The sequence below is a fragment of the Rhinichthys klamathensis genome, unplaced genomic scaffold, assembly GCF_029890125.1.
Source record: "Rhinichthys klamathensis goyatoka isolate OS25496 unplaced genomic scaffold, OSU_Roscu_1.1 h1tg000053l_1, whole genome shotgun sequence".
Lineage (NCBI taxonomy): Eukaryota > Metazoa > Chordata > Actinopteri > Cypriniformes > Leuciscidae > Rhinichthys > Rhinichthys klamathensis.
Window position 1 is genome coordinate 1,041,595 of NW_026606598.1, and position 26,901 is coordinate 1,068,495.

At 39.0% G+C, this 26,901-nt stretch overlaps 1 protein-coding gene across 1 annotated transcript; it reads left to right on the forward strand.

The window, feature by feature from the left end:
• Positions 1-1,225: 1,225 nt before the first annotated feature.
• Positions 1,226-26,901, forward strand: sema4ga (sema domain, immunoglobulin domain (Ig), transmembrane domain (TM) and short cytoplasmic domain, (semaphorin) 4Ga). Its single transcript, XM_056248048.1, has 14 exons — positions 1,226-1,429; positions 12,602-12,750; positions 14,535-14,597; positions 14,672-14,770; positions 14,882-14,975; positions 15,091-15,204; positions 16,428-16,582; positions 19,384-19,559; positions 22,034-22,181; positions 23,783-24,005; positions 24,264-24,379; positions 24,556-24,710; positions 25,191-25,252; positions 25,877-26,901. Exons 1-14 carry the CDS (start codon positions 1,309-1,311, stop codon positions 26,788-26,790), a joined length of 2,589 nt encoding a protein of 862 aa, XP_056104023.1. The 5' UTR covers positions 1,226-1,308; the 3' UTR covers positions 26,791-26,901.

Consider the following 26,901-nt stretch of genomic DNA (forward strand, 5'->3'; position numbering starts at 1 on the left):
AAGTCATTATTAGCAAAGTCCCTTAAAGACAAGTCATTTCACTCGGCGCCCATCTTTGAAACGCCTCTCGGGCATGCAAGTGCAGCTTCTATCTCTTTGAATGGGGAAACATCAAATTCTCCAAAACTGTTCCACAAGTTTACGAATAAATTTCATATTTGAAATGACCAATGAAATCTGACAATAACTGTCTCATAAATGTTGTTTATACACGCTCGAATCATGACCGAAAACTTTATTTTTAAGGCTGGATTAAGCTAATGCGCATAGCGGAAGCTCATGTCTGACTGTTTCTATTGGAACCGGAGCTTCTAACTGCAGCTGCAGTGACACGATGACTTTACCAATCGGCGATTGGCTCTTATTTAGTAGGCGGGACTTATTCCCCATTCAAAATATATATAGTATATAGTCTTTGTTATTACTAAACTAAACTGTGTTGGAATATACAGTTCAGGTGACGTTATGTGGTTGGCTCTTAATTTCTCCCGCGCACACAGTTTATTGCAGTATTCTCATGAACTCTGAACATGAAAACTCTAGAGCATTTCCATACTAAGCCACTCTGCTTTTGATGCAAGGTGAGAGAAGTCAGAGATGAGCTCTGGTTGAGTTTGTGATATTTGGATAATGTCATGGCTCTTTTGGATTAGGACTCACACTATTCAGTTGTCATACTTTAATCACTGGCTTATTATTCAACACAGTCACCTCAGACCGAGCTCAGGATTAAAGGCCTGAAAGGTCGGTGTCATTGGACGCGGTGATGCATCCAATAAAGCCTTTGATCTTCGCTTGACGTGTCTCTGGGTGTCCATGTGCTTTGTGCATGTGTCACTCAGGCTTTTTTAAATTTGAAAAGAAGACTTCATTTCTATTAAGGCAACCTTTGAGTGCCACAGGGTGCACTGGTTTCCTTTTAACATGCCCACGTTCCTTTGTTCCATGCAAACATGAGAATCTTGATAGTAAGTTGTCCTTAGGCGATATGGGCAGGGAACCACAGTTGCATTGTGTTATTTGAGAAACCTGATTTAACTACAGCGTCAGTGCACACGCTTCACCTGATCACCTGTCCGCTTAACTATGACATCAGCACTGACTAGACATTTTAACCATCTTGTTTTTTCTTGTTTTGCAGAGTGAACCGCTTGAGGGAAGGACAGCTGTTCTGCTTTTAAGTAAAACAACAGCATTTGTGCACACCTGAGGAAAGAGACTTCAGAGACGTCGTGAGTGACTTCCTGCTCCCTTATAAGGGGGTGGGTGGTGGTCTTGTGGTACTGACCCCTCCTGGTCAGACTGAAGATGATGACCCATAGTGCATGGCTGCTTTTCCTGCTGTGTATTGTGTCCACTCTATGGGGTTACCCCTTCAGACCCCCGCTAGACCTGGATGTGACCCCCAGAACTACGGTCTTCTCCAATGGTATGTTACAAATGGTGTTTTCTATTTTAAAAAATGCTTAACAAGAAACTGCACATTGCATTTATATTCTGAGTTTATCTGCTTGTCTCTACATAGTATGTATCATCAATAATGCGTGCATTGAATTTGGTCTTTTAATATCACTGTCTTACTACATTAGTACTTTTATATTAGTAAAATGACTGGCAGGCAATGGAAGAAAGCCTTGTTTTAGCCCTCCAGGTGGGTGTTCCTATACGTCTGTCATGTCATGTGAAAACTATTAGTTAAATATGACAATCATTCATTACCATGGTAAATATCAAAGTGTAATCATGTATGTGTCCATTAGAATCACTGTAACATGGTACTACTGTGGCACTACAGTACTTTTCAGCACAGTTAAATTTCAAGTAAATAAAAATGGGTGCTTAGGCAGATGTGTGGTTACATGAGGGGGAGTGGGTTCAGGGACTGTTTACAACTATGCACTTAATCATTCAGATGTAAGCAAGAGCTCGGTCACAGCCGTTTAGATGACTCGCTGCTTGCCAGCTTGAATTTTGTATCTCTCTTCGCTTTTGAACAATAAAACCGCTTTCTCTCACATCTGTGAAGCAGAAATGCAGGAGAGAAGGCACAATAAGTCAACCTTAGGTTTCCTTTATCGCCTGCGTTTAGTTACACAATCGCAGAGAGGTCAGAGGACTGAGAGACTTGAGGCCTGTGTTGAGTGTAAAAACATTGGGAGAGCAGCAGGTTCACTCTCCAAGACTCGTCCTACCTTTTCCTGCCAGGTCAATGCCCTAGAGAAGGAGCGTTGCAGCAGATTTTCAGCGCAGATGATGATTACAAATAGTGTTGGAGGATTATATTTGCATTAAGTCACAAATTACATTAAACATGTGGAAAGTAACGTATTATTTACTATTTTATAACCATTTCTCACCTTCAGGTGATTGAAACTCTCTTCCAGTACAATAATTCTGTGCTTTGTCGAAGTTGAGTTATGTGTTGTGAACATGCTTAAAAAATCTCTTGAGTTCAAAACATATCATGTTACACATTTATTACTTCCAAACTAATCAATTTTGCATTCATAATCAGTTGCTCATTGATGCTACACTGTTATTTTAGTATCATTGAGATACTATAGTTTTTATTAATATTTTGAATTAGTTTTTAAGTTTTAGTAATTTTGTTTTGTTTCAGACATTATTATTTCTTTGTATTTTTTTTTTTTTTAAATCTATATTTAGTTTATACACATTTTTATCTGTTTTACTTCTTTTAGTACATCGACTAAATGAAAATGAGCAATGTTGCTTTGAAAACCTGCTTGAAATAAAACGTTTTTAAAATTTTTTTCAAAAATGTTTTTTTTAAAAGGTTTTTGTTTTAGTTAACTATAATTAAACCCTGATTTGTTTTGTGCCATTAAGGTGTGTAGCCCCGCCCACAGTGACATTTAATTGGTCCAAAATCTTACTCCGTATAACTGTATAAAAACAGGCTAGGTTTTGATTGGTTGCAGTTGTCTTGCGTCAAGCAGTGTGCAACTTCAGTGTGTACACATTTATTATATTTTTATTGAAATACATTTTTAGGGTACCTATAAACATGACCCATTACTTTGCATATAGTGCACAAGCTGAGAAGCAGCTGAGAGGGAAGTGCACTAAGAAAAAAGCAGGCTGGAGTGGCTTGAGCCTCGCAGGACCATAATCAATCCCTGTATACATCAGTCTGACAGATCTTTTCATCAAAGTACTTAGCAGCTTCTACTGCATTTAAAAAAACCAATGGGCTCATCAACTCATCATTTCATCAAGCCTCCCTGTGCAGGCATGAGCTCAGATTATCACTGTGAGTGGAAAATGAGATATCAATTAATCTGAGTTCATATCAAACCCCTGCTTAGCAACAAGCAAGAGATGAAAGTGTGTAAGAAGGAATAGATTCAACTTTAGCGTTCTTGGCTCACTTGGTTCCCTAAAGCCAGGGACACACTTAACGACTGTAAGACCCATAATGAATGTATTTTGATATTTACGACTGATCATGTCCAAATGTGCAGAGTCAGAGAGAGTTGCGTTAAGACGGTATTCACAGTCAGTTTTTAAAATCTGGTCCAGTCGTTGGAAAAAGTCTGTAAGTGTGTTCAGTTCAGTCTTAGAATGTTCCAGCTGGGCGTTAAGTTGGTCCCCGGCATAAGTGAGATAAGACATGACCAAAGGGGAAAAAAATTACCTTTTTAAAATTCTAGATTGCATAAACCCGGAAAGCTATGTTTTAAAAAATATTTATTTCAGATTTTGTGAATTTTCATATTTTTTGGTCATAGGATGGAAAGAAATTCAATTTGTGTATCACTACCCCAAGACTGTGTAAAGGAGGTCAAAATTACCTGTATTCAATTCCTAGTCTTTTTTTATACGTTTTTGTCAACAATAATAATTAACAAAAAAACATGAATTACTCAAAAATCAACTGTGACTTTGTGGGTGTGTGTGTGTGTGTTGTGAGACATGTATTGCCTAAAATATATATTTTTTTCAATCAAAAATATCAAAATATTCTTCGTCAAATATTTGTATATAATGACTATTAAAGTGTATAATTGGTATATAAAAGTTTCATACATAGCCGTGTGTCTCAATCATAACAATCTGTGCTCTTTTTCTTCTAACTTATAACCATTTAATGTTTTTATTTAGGAATTACATTTATGGACATTTTTTTTATAAAGTTTATCCTGGGAAAATATAAGATAATATAATTATCAAATTGAAAGATTTTCTATGACTGTTTATTGTTATTATTGTTAGATTTATTTATGTATTGGTTTTTTTTTGTAAAGATAATATTGTTAAATTATTGTATACTATTCATTTTCAAGTATTATTATTTGTATGATTATTTTAAATTGTATTACTTTTGAGTTTACAATGAATATAATGTTTATTCTAATATTGTATAAATAAATATTTTATACCAATTTTTTTTTTGTAAGCACTATGTAACACGCACACGCACACGCACACGCACACGCACACGCACACGCACACGCACACGCACACGCACACGCACACGCACACACACACACACACACACACACACACACACACACACACACACACACACACACACACACCTCCCTCTGTCTCCTGAACTGTAAAGGTTAACTAATTAACAAATCAATATGACATCCTGTTGATATCTGACAGAAGCATGATGAGTGTGCTCAGTGTGTCTTTGAGGAGTAGGCTACAATACATACAGTGTATATATAATTTGCACTGTCCTCCCTCAGGTAGCCTGTCACTATCTCTCTCTCTCGTGTCTCTGAGGGTTACTAGGGTATAAACTAAAGTACAGAGCTCTCTGAACTCATTAATGATTAAGCAGCCTGAGAGGTATCATTGGTTTTTAGAGGTCCAGGATACTGACTCTGTATCTGCTTTGGGGTTCCTAAGACATACAGTCCAAATGAAATGTTTGTATGTTAAATTGAATGATCTTGCATCAAAATGAAGGGTTTCATTTGCAATAATGACAGACTAGCTGTCTGTCATTATTGCAAATGAAACCCTTCATTTTGATGCAAGATCATTCAATTTAACATACAAACATTTCATTTGGACTGTATGTCTTAGGAACCCCAAAGCAGATACAGAGTCAGTATCCTGGACCTCTAAAAACCAATGATACCTCTCAGGCTGCTTAATCATTAATGAGTTCAGAGAGCTCTGTACTTTAGTTTATACCCTAGTAACCCTCAGAGACACGAGAGAGAGAGATAGTGACAGGCTACCTGAGGGAGGACAGTGCAAATTATATATACACTGTATGTATTGTAGCCTACTCCTCAAAGACACACTGAGCACACTCATCATGCTTCTGTCAGATATCAAAGCTCACACTGCTGTGAAACTGCATGATGTGACTGGTTGAAACATGACGGTGAACGCAGTGTTCCTTGCTGGTTCTCGGGAGACCTTCATTTGTTTATTTAGCAAATACACACGTCTCTTTCTCACAACAAATGCACAAGACCTCTGGGACGACAGTCTGAATCATGTTGTGGATGTCATATTGATTTGTTAATTAGTTAACCTTTACAGTTCAGGAGACAGAGGGAGGTGTGTGTGTGTGTGTGTGTGTGTGTGTGTGTGTGTGTGTGTGTGTGTGTGTGTGTGTGTGTGTGTGTGTGCGTGTGCGTGTGCGTGTGCGTGTGCGTGTGCGTGTGCGTGTGCGTGTGCGTGTGCGTGTGCGTGTGCGTGTGCGTGTGCGTGTGCGTGTGCGTGTGCGTGTGCGTGTGCGTGTGTGTGTGCAGAGCGCAGACTGGATGGGAGTGTCTTAAGTAAATGTACTACTGTAATGTCAGTTGTTAAGGTCTGATGTTATTCATTGCATATTCACCACATGGCTAACTGCATGTTGACATCCCCTTCTAACTGACAGCTTCGGTTAGGCCCTTAATTCCAGTGAAGACAGATTTTAATGTTACAGCTTACAGTGATATTCTAGAGAATGTTTGAGCTTCCAACTTTGTGGCCAGAGTTTGGTGTGGGCCTGTTTCTCTTTTCATTATAACAACATCTGCTGGAAAAGAAGAGTGATTTTAGAGTGGATCAACCCTCTATTAATACTGATGGTTAATCAGAACATTCAAAAGAACAGCATTAATAAAGGCTTGCTGAATAAATGTATTAATTTCTTGTAAAACAAATCGTACTGACCCCAAACTTTTGAACACTAGTGTATATCGTGAGTTTCTTGTAAGGAGTGTTGTGTACTGCAATGGATGACAAATAAAATATGCTACAGTCAGATGGCGCTTCTTATAGTGGGTGAGTCATTTTGGTCGGCTGCTGCCTCACCTTACCTGTCACAATGGCTGGATTATACTTCATCCAGAGAACAGGAAATGCTAGTATTGTTCTCTGTTGCTTCATTGTTACACCACAGTGGATCTTAAACCAGACTGAAATACATCTGGTAAAAGCAGGAGATTGTATCAGTTGTCTTAGTTCTGAGATATTGTTTTAAGAATCATCATCACTATATGTTTGAATAACAATTAAATGCCTGTTTATTACCGGAATATTTATATAGAACATTCTTAAAAATATTTGCTATGGTGGTTTGATTGAACAATAACTTATATACATGGTTATACCATGGTATTGAATGATTTCATATACCTGTGTATATAAATGTAGGGGAGTTGTAACATTATCCGTTTCACCACATCAAACAGATTATTTTATGTTTTTAGAGTTGTTAAGCCTGTATTATGTATTTAGTCTATTCATTTGGTCTATTTAATTAGAATTTCTTATGTGTATAATTTTATGAAAATAGGGTGGGCTACTTCTACGACTACTATCTACTGTGTAAGCATTGTTAAAGCTAGCATTTTCTATTAGCGAACAACAGCACTGGGTTACACTTTATTTTAAGGTGTCATTGTTATAGTGTAATATATATTTACACATATATTATAAAAAAATATTTAAGTACTGAGTAATCTTAATTAACTACACATACTTTAGGGTTAGGATAGGATTAGGGTTTGGTTGAGGGTAAGTTGCGTGTAATTATGCATAATTTACTGTTATTACTAGTAAGTACATGTAACATATATAACAAAGACACAGTAAAATAAAGTATTACGCAGCATTCTTTGTACTTGGCGTTCAGTTACACAATTTAGCGATAAATTGTAGATTTTTTAACTAAGTTGTTGAACAATATGGGAATTTTTTATGGGTTTAAGACCCAAAACATCACCATTGTATTTCTATATAAAACAATAATATTAGCATGGTATCATGACAAAAAAGATATGGTAAAAACGGATTTATAAGCAGTGTTAGGTTAATTACTCTAAAAAGGTAATTAATTAGCTACTTATTATTACATCTTCAAAAGTGTAATTAGATTGCTGTACTAATTACTCTCTCTAAAAAGTATTGCATTACTTATTACTAATTACTTTCTAACTCCCATATCAACCTCCACCAGTTGAACAATGCAAGAAAACGCTCTTTTAATTCTTTCAAAAAAGTTATATAAAATTGCATAAATTATTATTGGACTGTATTTAAAGGGAAATTTTATGTTAAATCCACTATTGTTTTAAATATAATTGTTCTATACAGTATGTATTTCAATTACACCAGACTGTAATTAAATTAGAGAAAGGTTAAGAATAATCCCTTACTTTACTTTTTTAAGGGAAACACTGTTTATAAGTAGAGTTACACTGATAATCCCAAACTTTATGTTGGTAGAACTTTATGGAGGTTGAAGCCAAAACTCATTCCCACTGAATAAACTCATTGTCTGTCTGTTTAATTTGCCAATGTTTCAATGATCTCCATCAGTTCCTTGTAAGATCTCATGACCATGTTGAACAGACAACCATTTGTACAGCTTTAAAATCTTGAGACGCTCTATTCAAGCATTTAGGAAAACAAGTAATTCCGGTTTGGGGAAATAATAGTGTTCCACCACTCTGCACTACCATGTGCCTGAAAATGACAAGCACTTGTGTGGTTTGTGTCTGCGTAATAGCAGGCCTGTAGACTGCTGTCAGTCAGGTTGCTGGTCTGGTTAGGAAAGTCATTGCTTTATGCTGGGCCGTGCCATTTTTACACATCTCTTGACATTTGTTTGAAGTTCAAAGCTGCTCTCCTCACCCCAGCGCGGGAATACTCTGGAGGTCTCTGTGCTGTGCTCACGTAAACCTTGGTTGTGTTTGAATAACCTTGGCTTGTAATTTGTAAAACTTCTGTTTGCGTTGAATCTGGTGGCTAGTGGCAAAGTACAACCTACATGTGATGTGTCTGTCAGTATGACAACGTTCAATATGTGTAATGCGTTTGGTGACCAGACATCTTTTACATCGCTACACTAATAATTTGTGCAAGTCTCAGCCCAGTTGGGCTCCGTGGGTTTGAGGTTGCCATTATGCTTCTCCAGGCTAACACTGCCCACTGAAGAGTTGCGATATAATATCCTGGAGGACTGTGGGAAACACATTTTGTGATCTGATGAATGTCTGAGCGAATCAATCTGTTCTATTAACATTGTTGGCTCTGTTATGGGGGGTGGAGGGTGAAGATATTAAAAGGAGAGATGACAGCAATTGGAAAAGACCACAAAGTGGATCATTCTGCTATTTAACTTCGAGCCAGCGGATTAGACTCATAGCTTTTCTTAAGGTTCAAGAAATTGGTTTGATAAATTAAATCTTCCAGTCTCATGACCTAATCATTATTTGATAATTCTATGACTGTTCGGCTGAAGCAGAGTTTTGAAGCAAGACCATAAGCACTATAGACATTGAAGGGAACAATATTCAAAGTAATGCTTGAGTTATGTTTTTTTCATTTTGTCATTCACGCCAGGTGAATCTTGTCAGGTCAAATTGTGTCTGGTTAGTATTGTCAAAATCGGTGGCTATATTCATTTTGTGGCTATATTCATAATGCTATTTATGAATCAAAGTACAGCCCTTGAATTAGGAAAACCTGACATCTATAGAGAGTGAAATTAATCTGAGGGAGCATTGAGCCAAGGCGGAGCCCTTGGGTCGGTGGACTGAGGTGGAGTCCGGGGCTCTGTGGCTGGAGACAGAGACGGGATCCTCACGAGGTGGAGCTGGGGACTGGAAGAGCAGAGACCGATCCGCCACACTGCAGGGGACCAACTGTGGATGAGCCAAAGGACTGCCAGGGATCAGCGGAGGAAGGGCTGATGAATGGGCTGGATTTGGTAGAGGAGAGGGAGGCTGGGTGGGCACGCAGGAAACTTTGGAGACACAGGAAACTCTGGGCTGGGCGGGACCAGCGGTAATGGGAGGTATAAGGGTATCACTTCCTCAAATAAATCCCAAAAATTACCTCTAGGCTGGGTGGGGCTTCCATTCAAGTCCACATGCTCCACTAGTACTCCCTCGGGGACGGGCGTTGTTGCAGTCTCGTACACCTGGTCAGACGTGTCGATGGGCACAGGCTCCGGGGCGGTGGAGTTCTGCTGTAGCTGACTGGCCTCTGGTTCTGGAGTGGGAGTTGTTTCCTCCGACGGGGCGATGGTGCATGCCGAAGTAATGTTCACCAGTACCCACTCTACACATCCGGTGAAGTTGTCACTGGGACCGCTCCCTGGAAGGCGTGCCCTGGATCACTCGAGAGGTAAAACACGCAGAGCAAGTGGTCTGGATAGTGCGTTTGGCACGCCAACTCCAAAAAGTCCCTGGTATGTGGTTCCAGGGAGGGGTCTTTCTGCTCCAGACATAAAAGCTGGACAGCGGGGAGCTCCGTGGTGACTAGAAGTAGAAAAGAAAAGACGCTGCAAAAATGATCGCTATATTGGTCCTGTCTTCTGTCACGTGTGGCTGTATAAAGCGCATGAAGACAAAGGAGATCAGCAGTTTTCAATCCAATAAATCCAACAGGCAAGGAAAACTCAGGAAACAGAATAATACAACCACGTAAAACACTGACAAGACAGGACAAAGGAGTGAACAAAACAGGGAGTATATGAGACTAAGGCCGTGTGTCCACCAAAGCGTTTTTCCACGCGCCTGGCGTATGTTTTCAATTGTTTTCAATGGGAGCGCCGCGTTTTTGGAACGCCATGAGCGTAACGAGGCGCTGAGCGTTTTTTTTCACGCTGAAGCGCTGAGCGCTCGGCGTTTTTACAGGTCGCCGAGAGTTGAAGAATGTTCAACTTTGGGTAAAACACAGCGCTCATCACTGTCACTTTTTACCCAGCCGTCCAATCACAGTGGAGGAGGGGCGGGACCTATACCACACTGACCAACTGTCACAACATTCTTTCTGTACAACCAAGGGGGTAATCCATCGACCGGAAGTTGAAGCCGGCCGGGTGCCGCCATGTTGTAGCAGAACTTCTCTTGCGTTAGCATTTCCATTGACTCCCATTCATTTTGGCATCACTTTGACAGCGAATAACTTTACATCTGAGGCGTTTAAAGACTCCATTTGTCCATTATTTATTTCTAAAGAAACACGACAATGTATAAAGGGCTCCATTACCTTCTATGTTACATTATGGCCCTGTAGAAACAGATTCAGTAAAAATAGGCTAACGATTGCGTCATAACCACTCGACTCTCTGTCGCGCTGTACAGAAATTACCGTACAGACAGCAGGAGAAGCTCGCAGGCAATCGGGGGGACGTCCCGTCAAGGGAGAAGCCCATAGATAATGAGTCCATAAAAGCAACGGAATTCTTACTCCTGCTCACTCACGCCAAATAACTCTTTGCTCAAGTTCCCCGTCTCTGCAAGATTCACGTTGGCAATTTTCACGCACAGCTACTAGAAGATTAACGTCTGTCAGACAGGTTGCTCACGTCATCAAGCTTAGTTTGAGTCGGTTTGAGTCTGCGCGTCAGGAATGGAAGTGCTCAAAAATCGCTAAAAATGGGCTTCAACTGTCTCAACTGAGTTCCAATGAGATGCCTCTGTCCACTTCTTATACTGTCTATGTATACAACGACGACATCAACCAGCAGAGCTAACCGAACAAAATGGATGAAAAATTCATTTTTAGTATGAAACAAATTATCTGCGAAATCAGTTACAAGTAAACTGTGCTGCGGATATTCTGTATCATAGCAACGAAACGTCTCAACGGAAAAAACGCTGTGCTGCCAAAACGCTCTCAAGCGCCCACAGCTAGGCGTTTTCAGCAGAGCGTCTAGCGTTTTCAGCTGCCTAAAAACGCTTTGGTGGACACACGGCCTGAACTAATGAGATGATTAACGAACACCGGGTGAACAGAATAAGCTGACACAGACTTGTTGGAAACTATAGGTCACACAGGAAAGCAGGGATAACCAAAACACAATGAAACATACCAGACATGTTACATTGATTACAATATTTTTTTTCTCAACCCATGCAAACAAACCAACAAAATCTGTATTTTTTGGGCGGTTTCAGATAATGCTAATGTGCATTCAAAAGTAAACAAAATAAACATTCTGTTTATTATAAGCACATTCTGCAGTTATGTTGTCACTTTAAATGCTCAAACGCTTCAAAATCAGTCCTCTGAGTAATTATCGCTGTGGTGTAGACTTCCCTATTCTCACAGAATTGGAGTGATTATTAATATTATAGAATAGTTATCATCGTCCTTGGTGTGAAGATGTTTGTCAAGAATTGAGTTGCTGATGGTTTAAATGTTGATGAAGTTTTGGTCGTTAATAATATAATTTGTCTGTTTGATGTTAATACACGTAAAATCTCAGAGTAGGTTATCATTTCTACCACAATCAACCTACACAGTCAGACACAAAAATAGAAGAGTGAATGAATGGGACAGCTTAAGCATTAGAGAGAAGTTTAATTAAGTGTATTGAGCATGTGTGCGTGAGCAGGAAGCATTGAGGAAATGCAGACGATTCTGCATGTTAGCGAAATACAGCAGTGCCATGTCAGCAGGGAGTCACAGGGCACCTTAATTAGCCTCTCTTATTCTGTGCATCTCTATTTCCGTCTGTCTCTCTTATGCTGTGCCTGTGTCCGGCTCCCATCTTTCTCCCCATAGCTGTATTTGTCAGCTCTACTGTCATTGTAATGCTCTGGGTCGTCAGCCAAATCTGGCTGCGCTGCATAACCTGTCCTGTCCCTGCATGCAGTGCTGCTGCCTACACACGAATGAGATGTGTGTCCTGTGTGTTGATGCTCTACAGCGTGTGGTGTTATTTTTGCAGTGCACATATCGAACACCACGTGTCGTGAACACATCATCACAGTAGTGCGATACACAACAAGCAGTTGTGCAAACAAGGAACCAGGAATGTGTGTGTGTGTGTATTACCTCACCTTTATGTTAAAAGGGCGTTCTGCCTCCTACACTTATGGAATGAGTGATTGTCTTTTACTAATATTGGTGGCTTAACTGGTGTTATGTTCATTTGTGAATAATGGACACACACACAGTATCCACAGCATGAATCCCTCAAGATTAATTAAAGATTTGGAAAAGCAAAGCTGAAGTTGAATGCCAATAAGTCAAACATGGACTCACTGACACAGGAAACAGCTCGTCTTCTCAACACCAAGCACCCACAGATCGTACTGAAGTGTTTACAGATCCCTTTTATGGATAAAATATTTCTTTAACTGGTATGTCCTGTGTGTTCCAGGGCTGTTGGGCTGCAAGCGCTTCAGAGGCTTAACACTGAACTACAGTTTATTGCTGCTGGAGGAGGAGACAGGCATGTTGTACGTGGGAGCTAGAGGGGCTTTATATGCCCTGCAGGCTAGTGACATCTCCAGCAGCTCTCCGCAGACTGTACGTACCCACAAAACACATCAGCACTTCATTACAGAGCTTGCCAGCCAGAACTGTATTGATATTCCTGAAATATCCTATTTTTATTCCTCTTCCCCTCTAAAATATTCTGTAATTAATTCATCAAAAACTGATTAAGATGCAGACTGCATTCAAATATTATGTGTATAATTTCAGTGTTGCCATCTATTTTTGGTTTACCGTATGCAAACTTTATACTTTTTGAGAAGTGTAGAAATTTGAAAATCTCCTGGGAATGTACATTGCTAGTGGCCTTTCATACATGATATGGAACAAAATGCACATCATGAGATGTATTTTAAAAGTATATTAAGTTGATGCTTTGTCAAAGACCACCTTCTAGAGCAGTGGTTCTCAACCAGGGGGTAACTTAAACGATTTACACAAATTCAAGACAAAACAAGCATTAAAATAAGCTAAAACAACTAAAAATCAAGATGCTTCTTATTTTAATTCAACCCCTCAAAAAAAAAAAGAAGAAGCTGGATATGTCTTGACCTTATAGACATGGAAAAGTAATGAAAATTATTATCAATTTTTATAATCAAACTCCATAAACCTTTTGGGTGCAATTCTGAGGGGAAAATGCAGAACATTGAGTTTATATCTCACAATTCTGATTGTTTTTTCTTGCAATTCCTTGCAATTATGTCTTACAGTTCTGAGAAGAAAAATCAGAATTGCAAGATATAAACTCAATATTCTGCGAGTTTATATCCCACAATTCTAAGTATTTCCTTCTCAGAATTGATATATAAACTCGCAATTACAAGAAAAAAGTCAGAATTCTGAAATAAAAATGTTATAGGTTTAAATATTTCATCCTGTAACTATAGGGCTAATACAGTATGTACTGCATATGTGAATATAATGTAGATGATAGAATATAATTTGTCCTCTGCATTTAACCCATCCAAGTTAGTGCACACACATTAGGAGCAGTGAGTAGTGAACACTTCCTTGTTCAAGGGCACCTCAAGTCATTTCCTGTTGGTACTGAGAATCAAACCCACAAGTCCGACTCTCTAACCAATAGGCCCAAACTGCACAAACTATTGTGTACTGTTTAAAAAAAAAAAAAAAGAATTCTAAAAAAAATCCTTAATCAGCTCCTTGACATCACGGCCACTATGACATCACTGTGATATTTGCATGTTGATTTGTGATTGGTCTTCTTTCTTTTTTATACTTTCTTTTATATCTTACATAATATTGGTGCAAGAGCACTGCAAAGGAGAACAGATAAATTATGTGTTGCAGTATCCTAAATTTAAAGGGATAGTTACTTACCCTCATGTTGTTCCTAACCTGTATAACTTTCTCTCTTTTTTGGAACACAAAAGAAGATATTTTGAAGAATGTTAATGACCAAACAGTTTTGGTGACCATGGACTTCCATTGCATTTTTTGTCCATACAATGGAAATCAATGGGAACCAAAACTGTTTAGTTACTAACATTCTAATTTTTGGGTGGACTATCTCTTTAAAACTTACAAATGGTTTTAATAAAAATGCTTTTAAAGATCACCAAAGACCACTTTTTTATAATTTTTAACTTCTTTCCTCCTGAGAATCCCTGAGAATTTTGTTTCACTGTGTTCCACTTCCAGCTAATGCACAGTAGGTTACTGTGAGAGTTGTTTGCAAACATCCGTTAGTACAATTTGGCACCGCAACCTAGAGCAGGAAGTTGTTTTGCCAGGAAAACATCTTTACAAGTCTTGACATTTCAAGAATTCTTGTTAATCTTTTACTTGGACAGATTGACTGGGAGGCATCAGACGAGCAGAAGCAACAATGCTTGAACAAAGGGAAAGATAACAAGGTTAGTCAAGATCTCCATCCATTGTGTTCTCATCTCTAGTACACATACTGATGTAGACTTCCTCATCCTAACAGACGGAGTGTTACAACCACATACGATTCCTGCAGAGGTTCAACAGCACACACTTGTACACTTGTGGAACACATGCTTTCAGCCCTCTTTGTGCATACATAGTAAGTAACTGTAATGGCTACATTTTAAGTCTCTTAACACCCAGAACTCTTACTTTAAGTTGAGAACCTTCACATTTAGGATTGTCTAAATAATTTTGTTGCGTTTTTCAGGATGCGAGGGAGTTTAAAATCTCGTCAGCCTTCGAGGAGGGTAGAGAGAAATGTCCATATGACCCTACCAAAGGCTACACTGGCCTGTTAATTGGTATGGCATCAATAAACAAGCAAAATACATTTCGTCCTTGGATATTAATAATATTAAAATCTTTTTAAGCTATATTTCTTTCTTGAGCTATATTTTGGCCCTCTGTTTCCCTTAGATCAGCAGATGTACACAGCATCTCAGTATGAGTTCCGGAGCTTTCCAGATATCCGACGCAACTCTCCGAATCCCACATTGAAAACAGAAGAGGCTCCAACTCAATGGCTACAGGGTGGGTCTACTGCAGCACATTTTATTTGTAAAATATTTCATCCCTCACCATCAACATTACCGTATGTTTGGATCTCTCAAGTCATAGTAGGTTAATAATATTTGGACATTTAACAGTACAGTGGCGTCCACAAGTCTGAGTCCACCATTTAAACTGGGAAATACTCAAAGTTGTAGAATGATTTTAAAAATAAAAACAAAATAAAATTTGGAAAATATTTAAAATTCTGGATTATATTAGGTCACTAATCAAATGGTTCTCCACTGTATGTTTACAAGTCAAAAATGAAATTTTAAATGCAAATATAATATAATCATATATTATATAGATGTAGCAAGGTTAGATGTTGTGGGAAGAAGGAGGAGAACGTTTCACAACTTTTAATAAAATAAATAAACAAATACAAAACGAAAGTAAAGGCAGCAGTCCCTCACAGACGACTACTGCCACATATAATAAAACAGAAACACAACATAAAATCCAGGCCTGGCCTCTCTCATCCTTCACTGTCGTCGCTCCTCCTTAAATGCTTCTGCTCCTCATGAGAGATACGAGACCGATGCGTCACGCAGGTGTCGCTCATCAGCAATCACGCCACCGGCCTCGCACCGTTCTTTCACGGCCCTCGGCCGCGTCCTGCTCGCCACAACAGACTACCATTCAAAAGTTTTTATTTAAAAGGAATTAATACATATATTCAGCAAGGATGCATTAAATTGATCAAACGTAACAGCAAAGACATTTATAATGTTCTAAAAGATTTCTATTTCAAATAAATGTTAAGCAGTACAACTGTTTTCAATATTGATAATAATAATAAAAAAATCTTTATCATCAAATTAGCATGATTTTTGAAGGATCATGTGACACTAAGGATGGAGTAATGATGCTGAAAATTCAGCTTTGCATCACAGGAATAAATTAAAATTTAAAATACATTAGAACAGAAAACAGTTATTTTAAACTCTTAATAATATTTCGCAATACTACTGTTTGTACTGTATTTTTGATCATATAAATGCAACCTTGGTGACCATAAGAGACTTCTTTGAATACATTAAAAAGAAGTTGAACGGTAGTGTAGTTACTTTAGTATAATAATAAAAAAGATATTTACTTTTAATTAAGCATTTTAATGTGCAGTATTGCATTATATTTTTATTTCACTTGTCAGTATTGTGGAGTGATGTACTAACAGCAATCTACTGTCATATCCCACACAGAAGCTGATTTTGTGGGCTCAGCGCTGGTGAATGAGAGCGTGAGCAGCTCAGTGGGAGACGATGATAAGATTTACTTCTTCTTCACCGAGAAGACCCAAGAGCTCAGTCCATACTTCAGTCACAGCAGAGTAGCACGGGTCGCACGTGTGTGCAAGGTACGAGACTACAGAGCATCTCTTCACTCCACCCGTCACTGTACCTTTTCTTTTTCATGTGACTCTAAATTAAATAATTTAATTGAATTCTTAAAATTAGTAGGTGTAAATCCAGAGTGTGGTAAATATGCTTTGCATAGTAAAGTGGAACAAAAATGGTTGAGAGTTTAATCTCTTCCACGGGGGATGGAACAAATATTTTATTCTCTCCACAAAATAATGATTCAGATGGCAAGACATGGTCCTCGCATTTAATTTTTTCAGAGACATCCATTGCCCTGCCCTGAAAAATAACACACATACACAAAAGTTCTTCACAAATGTGTTTTTAAGCGCTAAACTGTTTCATTCACAGCATTGTAAGGGTTCTGTCTTCAAAATGTATTTGAAGTGTGGTTTTCTACAGGTTTTCTAATAGGGTTTTACAGCAGTGTGGTTGCCAGGCATTTCTCTCTCTCTCTCTCCGATGGCTCCCATCCCACGAGACTCGCCTGTCTGTCTCGCTTCTCAACCCATCAGTCTAGCTCTACACATTCAGATCAAAGTGCCAATTGAACATGTCTGCAATTTCACATCTTTTCAAGACTGCTACTCTACAGTGTTTATTTACCATCCGATCTAGCTGTCTGTTAGCATAGGAGATTATAAATTGTGAGTGTATTTGGGTTCAGCTGACATTATTGTGAAATTAGACATAACCACACAGAATTAAGTTGCATTTTTCTTTATGGGGATGCGTGTGAATTCAACTTTTCTTTCAAATGGGTTAAATCCTTTTTACGATAATATAGGCTACTACATATCATATAGAGTACACTAAATATACAACAAAAGTCTATAATTTGATACTTTAATGAAATAATCAATTTGTTTTTCAGTTTTTAAATCAGTCGTACAGTTTTTATTTTACAATTGCCCCTGACTCCCAGCTGTGATACATTTTTGTAAAGTAGCCACCAGCAAACTACTAGCAGCTGTCATTCATATAAACTTTTACCCAAATAACCTCCACTGTCATTTAAATGTTTGAGGATTGTTTTTGAAAAAAGTCCCATATGCTCATCAAGGCTACATTTATTTGATAAAAACAAAACAAAAAACGTAATATTTGAAATAGAATTAATTATCAAGATTGAAAACTGTTAATATTTTTGTGGAAAAATGTTTTCAGGATTTTTTGATGAACAGAAAGTTCAAAAGAACAGTCATTTATTTAAAAGAAAAATCTTTTTTAACATCATAAATGTCACATACTGTCACTTTTGACCAATTTAGTGTCCTTGCCGAATAAAACTATTAATTTATTTCAAAATGAATAAATGAAATCGTATTGACTTTTGAACAATAGTGTACATAATAGTAGCTTAGATAACATAGACTGAATTACACTGTATTCAAGTGGATTGAGGCCGGGGCTGGTGAAGTGTGTTAAGCAGGCTGAGGATTGAGGGTAAAAGCAGTTCTCTGTTGCAGTTCACACAGCAGGGTCACATTAATGAGTAGATTATTGTTCATTATCCACATGCTAGTGGGGCTGAGTGCTGTTAATACACACTAACTGACATTGAGCTGGGGGGAAAGCCATAATTAAGGATAGTAACTCAGTTGCTGTGAGTGAAAGCTTTTATTGAGACTTTTTACAGACAGTTAGTTTCTTCATACTGGTGTCGGCTAGGCACATCCTTATTTTGAGTTCCTGGGTCAACATATTCCCGTTTGAAAATTCTATATCCATAACTTATCCCTAAAATCAGAGGGAAACTATAGGTGAATAGCACTGATGTAGAAGCACCTAACCCTGATTGTAAACCTAAATTTCCAGGATCTGTTTTTCCAGGATCAACTAAGACGTTGATCCAGGAATATGTTGTACTTGGCGAAATCAGATTTTGCATAGGCTAGAAATTTTTAAATCTCCAAAAATATCTGCAGTGGATTATTGTAAAGAGTTTTGTGCTCTGGTTTCATATCACCATACATCTGCTTCTGAATATCACCAGTTGAGAAGATGGCATCATGAATCAACAGTCAAAAGCCTTTTTTTCCCACAGTGAATTTAAGGCCATTACATTATAATGTCAGTACTATTACTGAAAACTAAGTATTGGAGAAACCAAGAATTGCTAAGAAGCTTTGGGTCCCGTCAAAGTCATTCCTCCATGAAGATTTATTTTCCTCTTTGGAGGCAGCATGGAAAATTCACTTTATCCCCCTGACATGATGGGGGATTCCTTTACATGCAAAACCCCCCATCCAATTTAGTGCATTTCCTTTTCCCACAGTCACACTGACAAAAATGTTAGCTTCCAAAAGCCATGCCAATAACCAGTGATCCCTGTTAAAAATAAGTTATAGGCTTTCTTCAGCTGTTTTCGCAATGCACTTGAGTTTTCTAATAGTGTTAAATTATAAACGTTTTTTTTATAATGTTTTTATGTCACTAGATGCGCCTAATGAAAATTATTTTTATTGTGTTTACGTTTACGGTTTACTTTTATTTGTAAGTGGCTTCATATGCTTAATGAATACATGTTAAATGTAGACCCTCTTTCAAAAGTTTAGGGATGGAAAGAAGTCACCAAGGCTGCATTTATTTGATAAAAAAACAAAACATTTAAACAGTAATATTTAAAATGACTGTTTTCTATTTTAATATATTTTATAATGTAATGTATTCCTGTGATGGCAAAGTTGAATTTTCAGCAGCCATTCTTCAGTGTCGAACTTTTGAATGGTAGTGTTTTCTGGAATCTGCTGTCTTATGATTTTCCCTCAGCTGTTTTCTGTTCTTCATCTTGTAGAGAGACAGAGGAGGTCTTCTCACGCTACAGAAGAAGTGGACCTCCTTCCTGAAGGCACGTCTGGCGTGTTCTTTACCGGACTATGAATTTCACTTCAACGTGTTGCGGAGTGTGTTTTTTCTGGAGGGCTCCAGCTCTCAGGACTCTGTTTTCTATGGCATCTTTGGCCTGGAATGGTAAGATCACTTTTGTACAATCCTTCAATATCCATCTTTCGCATAATGGGCTATTCATCTACTTGCAATTGGCTTTTGATGTCCATTACATTTGTTATCTGTCATGATGAACGCCACTTCTTCTGGTTCTACTTCTCAGAATGACTGGATCTTAATGATCTGCAGTGGGTTCAAGCTCTTGAACTCTTAAATTAAAGCAAACCATATTTCTTAAATGATCCTGGCAGTTGTGTATGGAAGCTTGAAGTGTGTTGCCGTACATGCAGGGTGGCATGCAAATGACACCTCAGTCGATAATGATTAAAGGATTCTGCGAGGTAGCATCGTGTCATTTTGCTGTGACTGTTGAGTTTGTTGAAATAGATTTTGTCTATTAGTAAGTTCATCTGTCAGCCTGGACACAGGCTTTGCTTTGGCTTATTCTGGCCGTATACATCAAGTGAGGCGACAGCATTTACAGTCCACCAGGATCATCAGAATGAAAATCGCTGACATGTCCTCTGGCTGCCTGCAGCACAAAGCATGTTTTATTCATAAGCAGATCACAATCTCTCAGGAGATCAGAAAATTTGCTCTGGACACGTATAGCCAGGCTTTGACTCGTCATTGATAAAACTGTAAAATCCTAAAAGTTGTTCTTTGAAGCTTGAGGGCCACATTTCTATTTTTGTCAGCACGAGAGTAAAGAATTTTCCTTTCACGCATATTTTCAGTGCTAAACTGGTTATAGCACATAGGTCAGGTCACACGCGCGTTACGTCTGCCGTTGTGACTGACATGACAGTTTTGACGCCCTGCTGAAACCAGAGGGGAGGTTCTGATGAGCTGCCAGGCAATCAGTCTGTGGGTTGCGGCTGCCTGAGGTGCAAACCGCAAACATATGAGTAACAGTGATGAATGACAGGACTGGATGAACCATAATGTCTGCTACTGCTACTCTAGAAAATAATTAGGAAGCAGAAGAAGAGTGAGCAAAACAAGGACAGATAAATAAAATGAGAGTGAGTGCGTCTGCTGAGCTGATCACACTGACCTCTGGCAGGGTAAGGTTGAACGACTGTTGTGTCACCATGTCATCAGTTTGGGTGTAAAGTTTACATTGACGTGGGTGTTTGTTTTCCTGAGCATTAGGCAAGTCTGAATCAGACATGGAATCTCCAGTAAAAGACCTTTTCTCTTAAAGGGATAGTTCACCCATAAATGAAACATTTAGGTTTCCAATCCTGTTCCTGGAGAGTTCAGATCCAACCCTGACACAACACACCTGTCTGTAATTATATTGTAATCTTATTTAGCTGGTTCAGTTGTGTTTGATCAGGGTGGGATCTGAACTTTGCAGGAAGGTAGATCTCCATGAACAGGATTGGGCACCCCTGGATTACATCATTTGATCATGTTGATGATTTTTTTGTGTGGACTCAGGCTCCATTTGTGTGGACTCAGGCTCTATAAAACTGTATATAGCACATTTTTTTGTGCTATATACAGTTTTATAGACATTAAATCTTATAAATCATATATCAAATAAACCCATTGATCTCTCAAGACAATCTTGAAATTTCGCTAAAAATCGCAAAGTAGCGTTACCCTGATGATACAATTAAATCAGCAGTATTTGCAATGACTAGGCATATTTCAAGGCATAATGTAACATGTACTTTCCACTATATCCGGACCCCCCCACCCCACCCCATCCCATTTTCGGGAGTTTCTGTTATTATCTACTGTCAGTGTATGGAAAAGAGCAGCTTGGACATTCTGCTAAATTTCTCCTTTTGTGTTCCATCGACAAACAAAATCATGTGGGTTTTAAATGACACTGGGTGAAAAGATTGACAGATCTGTAATGTGACAGAATTGTAATTTTTAAATGAAGTATCCCATTAAGCTACTATTGGGAACACTTTCCCCTCCAGTGCTTTTTTAACCTACAGTCACTTCTAATAAGTGCCCCTTCCTCTTTTTCTCAATAGGTTTGCACTGATCACTTGAGGAGCTTTGTCTATGTTCCTGCCCCCCCCCTCCCCCTTCACCCACTCACTGTCATTCCTTACCCACTCACTGTCATCCCTCACCTCTCTCACACACTTTTTAATAAATTTGTAATCTATTTTTCTTGTCTCCATGGTTACACAGTGGGCTTATGAGGGTTCTATGCTGACATGCCAAGACCTTGAGAAACAATGAGCGCAGCACAAGCTGAGAGGCTCTTCGGTTAATAAACCCAAGTGTACCAACTGGAAACTGGATCAGCTACAAAGCGCTCACACCTAGGCTGATGCACCACTTTCATGAATGCACCTTCTATTCACTAATTTTCTTTGTGCTCCCTTGAAATATATCCTAAAGAAATGGCTGAGTGTGGGTGTTCATAGTCCCAGCGTTGGTTCAGGGTTTTACCTGACATCATGTAGTGTTGGATTTCTCTCCTTTGTACTGCTTTGAAAGAACACTCACCAGAGCTTCTTTTTCAGGAAAAATGTAAAAGCATCTGCTATCTGCCAGTACTCCATTTCGGATATCCAATGGGCCTTTGATGGGCCTTACATGGAGAGCAACGAAGACTCCAGCTCTAAATGGGCACAGTACACAGGGAAAGTGCCAGAACCTCGACCCGGCTCGGTAAGGCCTATACAGGATTACAGCTATACTGATCCCTTGTTTCATCTTACACTGGCCTGATTATCCTCATCCCTGAAACTCTGCCTGCCTGCTGACTCTGATGGGGAAGCACAAGTCAGCACGTCACAGGTGGAGCTACTAAAGCTCTCTAACCGCTGTGCAAGGTACAGGTAGAGCGTTGATCTAGTTTGATCCAGAAATCAGACGCTGATGAGCAATTTTATAGAGTGCACATGGAGAAAAGGGGTTTATTTCATCAAAGCTTTTGCCATGGAGATTAGCAGCAGGCAGAAAATCATTGCTGATTGGCTGCATTATGAATTTTGAATCTGTGATATTTCTAATGAGTGAGTCTGAATGCTAGTGAGGGTTGATATTGCACCTTTAATTGATGTTTCGAAGTGTTTAGAAATGTAAAGGAAAGAACAATTTTGGTTTTCCCTGGCCTATTTTAGGTTTTTGGAAAAGAAGCCTTTGCTGTAAGATTTTGTTTGTGAACGCTTAGCATTTTCTGTCAGATAATTAAAATGACTGTTAAACTGTCAATTTTCAGTCAAGAGACTGAGAATAGCTGAATGTCCTACATTCTCGATGGGTTTTTGGAAATTAGTTGGTAATCCCACTGAGCAAGAAGAAGGGATAATTTCAGACCCTGCGTTGTTTGTGCCTGCTAGCCTTTCAAGGCTGTGAAAATAGGTCTGCATACAGTAATGGCCAAAAGTGATGTCTGGTAGGGATATTTGTTATTAACTCTTTTCCAGCCAGTGTTTTTGAAAAAAGTTGCCAGTCATCGCCAGCATTTTTGATCATTTTCACAAAAGTTTCTTGGCCCCCAGAATATTTTGTTGTAAGAATATCTGAACACGCAATACATCAAAACTAAGAACAGACCCTCTGCTTTAAAACATAAAACCCTGTTTTCATGAATTGTTTTTTTATTATCAACATTTAAAAAATAAGAAAGCAAAATTGAGCAAAGACTGTCTGGATCGGCATAGACTATGTCTGGATCGGATTCAGAATGATTATCAAAACATAAATGGAGTAGATCGAGTCCATCAACACCCCCAAAGCTTGCTCAGTCCTATAGCTCGTCCTGGGTCAGCATTTCATTCAGTAACGTTAGACATCAGTTTTGATTTATATGTGGTTTAAGGTTGATGGTTGCGTTATTTTACATATGCATATGCTTACATATGCTATCGCTTGTTTCTGCTTCTTCTTCGCCAGTGTTTTGATCAAGTGATCAGTCTTTCGGAAGATGCATAATAGCGTCCCCTACCCTACCGTATAACAGTGAAAACACGGAAAGCTGGAAAATACCTTTAAATCATCAAAATATAAGGAAAATATTATATATATATATATTTTTTATATTTTAAATATAAGGGCATTATTGTGTTATCACAAATAAAACAATTGACCTGACTCCAAGCACAACTATGCAAATGCTTACTAAATCATTAAAACATTTGTAATAATATTTGAATAAAGGGTAAAGAGGTCAATTTTCCTAGGACGGACATCACTTTTTGGCCACTACTGTGCATGTATTGTTGGAAGGTGACTTTACCTCGCTTGTGCTTTTCATTTCTCTTCAGTGCATCACAGATCAACTTAGAGCAAGAGGCATCAACTCATCCACCAACCTGCCAGATGACGTACTTCATTTTGTCCGTCGCCATCCGCTCATGTACAGGCAGATCCTTCCTCAAGGACAGCGCCCCCTGCTGTTTAGGAGGAATGTGGACTACACTAAAATTGCCGTACACAAAGTGACTGCTCTAGATGGTCAGATATACCACATACTCTTCATTGGGACAGGTACTGCAGTTACCTCCCTTTAGCTCTTATCTAAAACCTGGCAGTTTATTTGAGGTTTTTTGATCAGCAGGGTTGTGCAGGTCCAAATAAAATATAATCTGTAGTGGTAAATTACAGAATATATTCAGTGAAGCCAAAAAAAATGTATGAACTTCTTTGCTTTCTATAACAATTTTTATTAAAGTATTAAATCATTTATCTGAAATAAAAGTGGTGTGACACTGGAATGTCTTTCATGTGGTTTCGATGTTCCTCCAGATGAAGGTTGGCTACAGCGGGCTGTGATGGTTAATGGTCAGCTGCACATCATTGAGGAGCTGCAGCTGTTCGAGGAGCCACAGCCAGTGGACAGTATAGTCATCTCTGAGAAACAGGTGAGAAATAAGTGCCTACATTCTGGAAGTTGTAAATACATTATTACAACAGGTTGTTCCCATTATAAAATTTGCAAGTCCATTTGCATCCTGTTTAAACTTATATGGGTGTAATTTGATTTTATGCACAGCCCACAATGTGAATCTTACTACCCACTTGAACCTTTCTTTGTCAGATGAGTGTGTATGTGGGTTCACCCAGCTCAGTGGTGCAGTTGCCCTTGTCCACATGCAGCAGATACTCCTCGTGCTTCGACTGTGTGATGGCACGCGATCCCTTCTGTGGCTGGGATGGACTGGAGTGTGTGGACATTACATCACACACCAGCAGGTACGAATGCATGGTCATAAATACTAGTACCTCTGCTGTCCTTATTAACTATTTAATTAACTGAATGAAAATGTGCGATTGTGATTGACATCTCGATGCAAGTACTCTGTTAATAAGGACAGCTTTTGTTATACATGTCATGGAAGATGGAATGCGTATTGGAAAAGGCCAGAGTTGGTGAACTTTGATCAATGAAACATTGGTAACGCACAATTGGTAACTTTGCTGTCATCTAACGCTCATTTACCTGAAGTAAATCAAGTACTTGAATATCAAAAAAAAAATTATGGTGTACAATATATTGATGTGATACCTAGATTCACTTGTAGCATTAAAAATCTCTGTTTATAGTTTTAATGTTTATTTTTCGTTTAGATAATCACACATTTATCAGTGACAGGCCATTATAAGAAAATAATTAGTATCGGTCAGAATTCTAATGTCAGTGTGTCCCAAATAAAAACCTCTCACTATCTACAGAACTAATCTGACCCAGGATATTGTGAATGGAAACCAGGGCTGTGAGGAATCCACAGCAGATGGTATGAAAAACATTTGTTGTATTAGTCAGTGGTACGCTGGTGATTCAGTGTTATTTTAGTATTGTTTATATACTATTATGTTATTTATTAATATTTTGAATGAGCATTCATTTTTATATTCTCAGTTTTCATTTTAATTTCACTATTGTCTTTGTTATTGGTTTTTGTTTTCTTAAATTAAATTTAGTTTTAATTGATTTTTGCTTCACTTTTTGTTTTAGTAATTTAGTACTTTTTTATTTTTTTAACTTATTTTATTTCAGTCAGCAACTTTTGTAATTTTTCATTTCGTTTTTTTTTTTTTTCAATATTTATGTTTTATTTAAGGTTTATTTCAGTTAATGAAAACTATTTTAAGAGTTTTAGTCAACAATAACAACACTGTGATTGTTGCTTTCCAAATCAGTGTAGTCAGTTTGTCTCCTTATTCCTCAGTTAGTCATAGCAAATTGTAAATGTCAGATAAGGTGGGATGGGATGAAGTGGATATTAGCCAATATCTAAGGTCACAGGTTATTCCTAATTAGAAGAGTCCAATGAATTACCATTACTGCAGTGATATAATCAAGCCAAGTAACCCTGAATGACTAATATCCCTGTAACTGCTGTGTGTGTGTGTCATAGACCAAGTGTTACACCGCTCTCGCTCTGTGATGGCGGGTGATGACGTGCTGCTTCAGTGTGAGCTCAGCTCCAATCTGGCAACCCCTGAGTGGACGCTGGATGGAAAGAAACTGCAGGGTTACGGGCTGGACTCTGGCTACCGCGTCGGCACTGACGGTCTCCTGGTCATCGAGGCACGGTCTTACCAGAGCGGCCACTACTGCTGCTTCGCCCTGGAAAACAGTGTCCATGTTCCTGTGGTGATCTACAGCTTAACAGTTCGCCAGGAGCTTCCTGCACCTCCTCCTGTGGAGCCAACGCAGCCACACTTGACCACAGCGATCTACTGGACCTTTCAGACTTCCCAAGGTGACTCCCCGGAGGACTTCAATCCAACCCCAATGTCCCCTCGCTTCGAGTTCCTGTCCATGAGGAACATGGAGGCCATGTACCTATCCCTAATCACAATCCTAGGAGGCCTTTGTTTTGTTCTAACAGTCGTCCTGCTGTACGTGGGATTCTGTTTGCAAGGGCGGAGAGGTAAATACTCTTTGCGGGCTGCTGCTCATGCCGAAAAGAAGCGAGGTGCTCACATGGAGCTCAAGACCATCTCCAGCCACTGCAACGGGAAAGCCGACGCTCACGACGGCCTGCTTCAGATTGTTCCCGGAGAAGCAGCAACGTCACCCAACAAAGAGCTTCCTCCCGCTCCACCTCTCCCACCGCCTTCAGAATCAGAGTACGTCAATGGACTCTCTGCCACCTTACCCAGCGTCTTACGCAAGATGAATGGCAACAGCTATGTGTTACTGAGACAGACGGATGGAGATACCACGTCTCCGCTCTATTACTCCTTCACGGAGGAGCTCAACAGGATCCTGGAGAAGAGGAAGCACACGCAACTGTGTAGTAAACCTGACGAGAGCTCGGTGTGAACCGTACCTACCTTGTGGAGTTGTTTTCGAACTGCTGGTGTCCTCTAAAATGTTCAAGGGATGTATCATTGTCTAATACCCCTTTTTTTACATTTCAACGGGATGCTAATA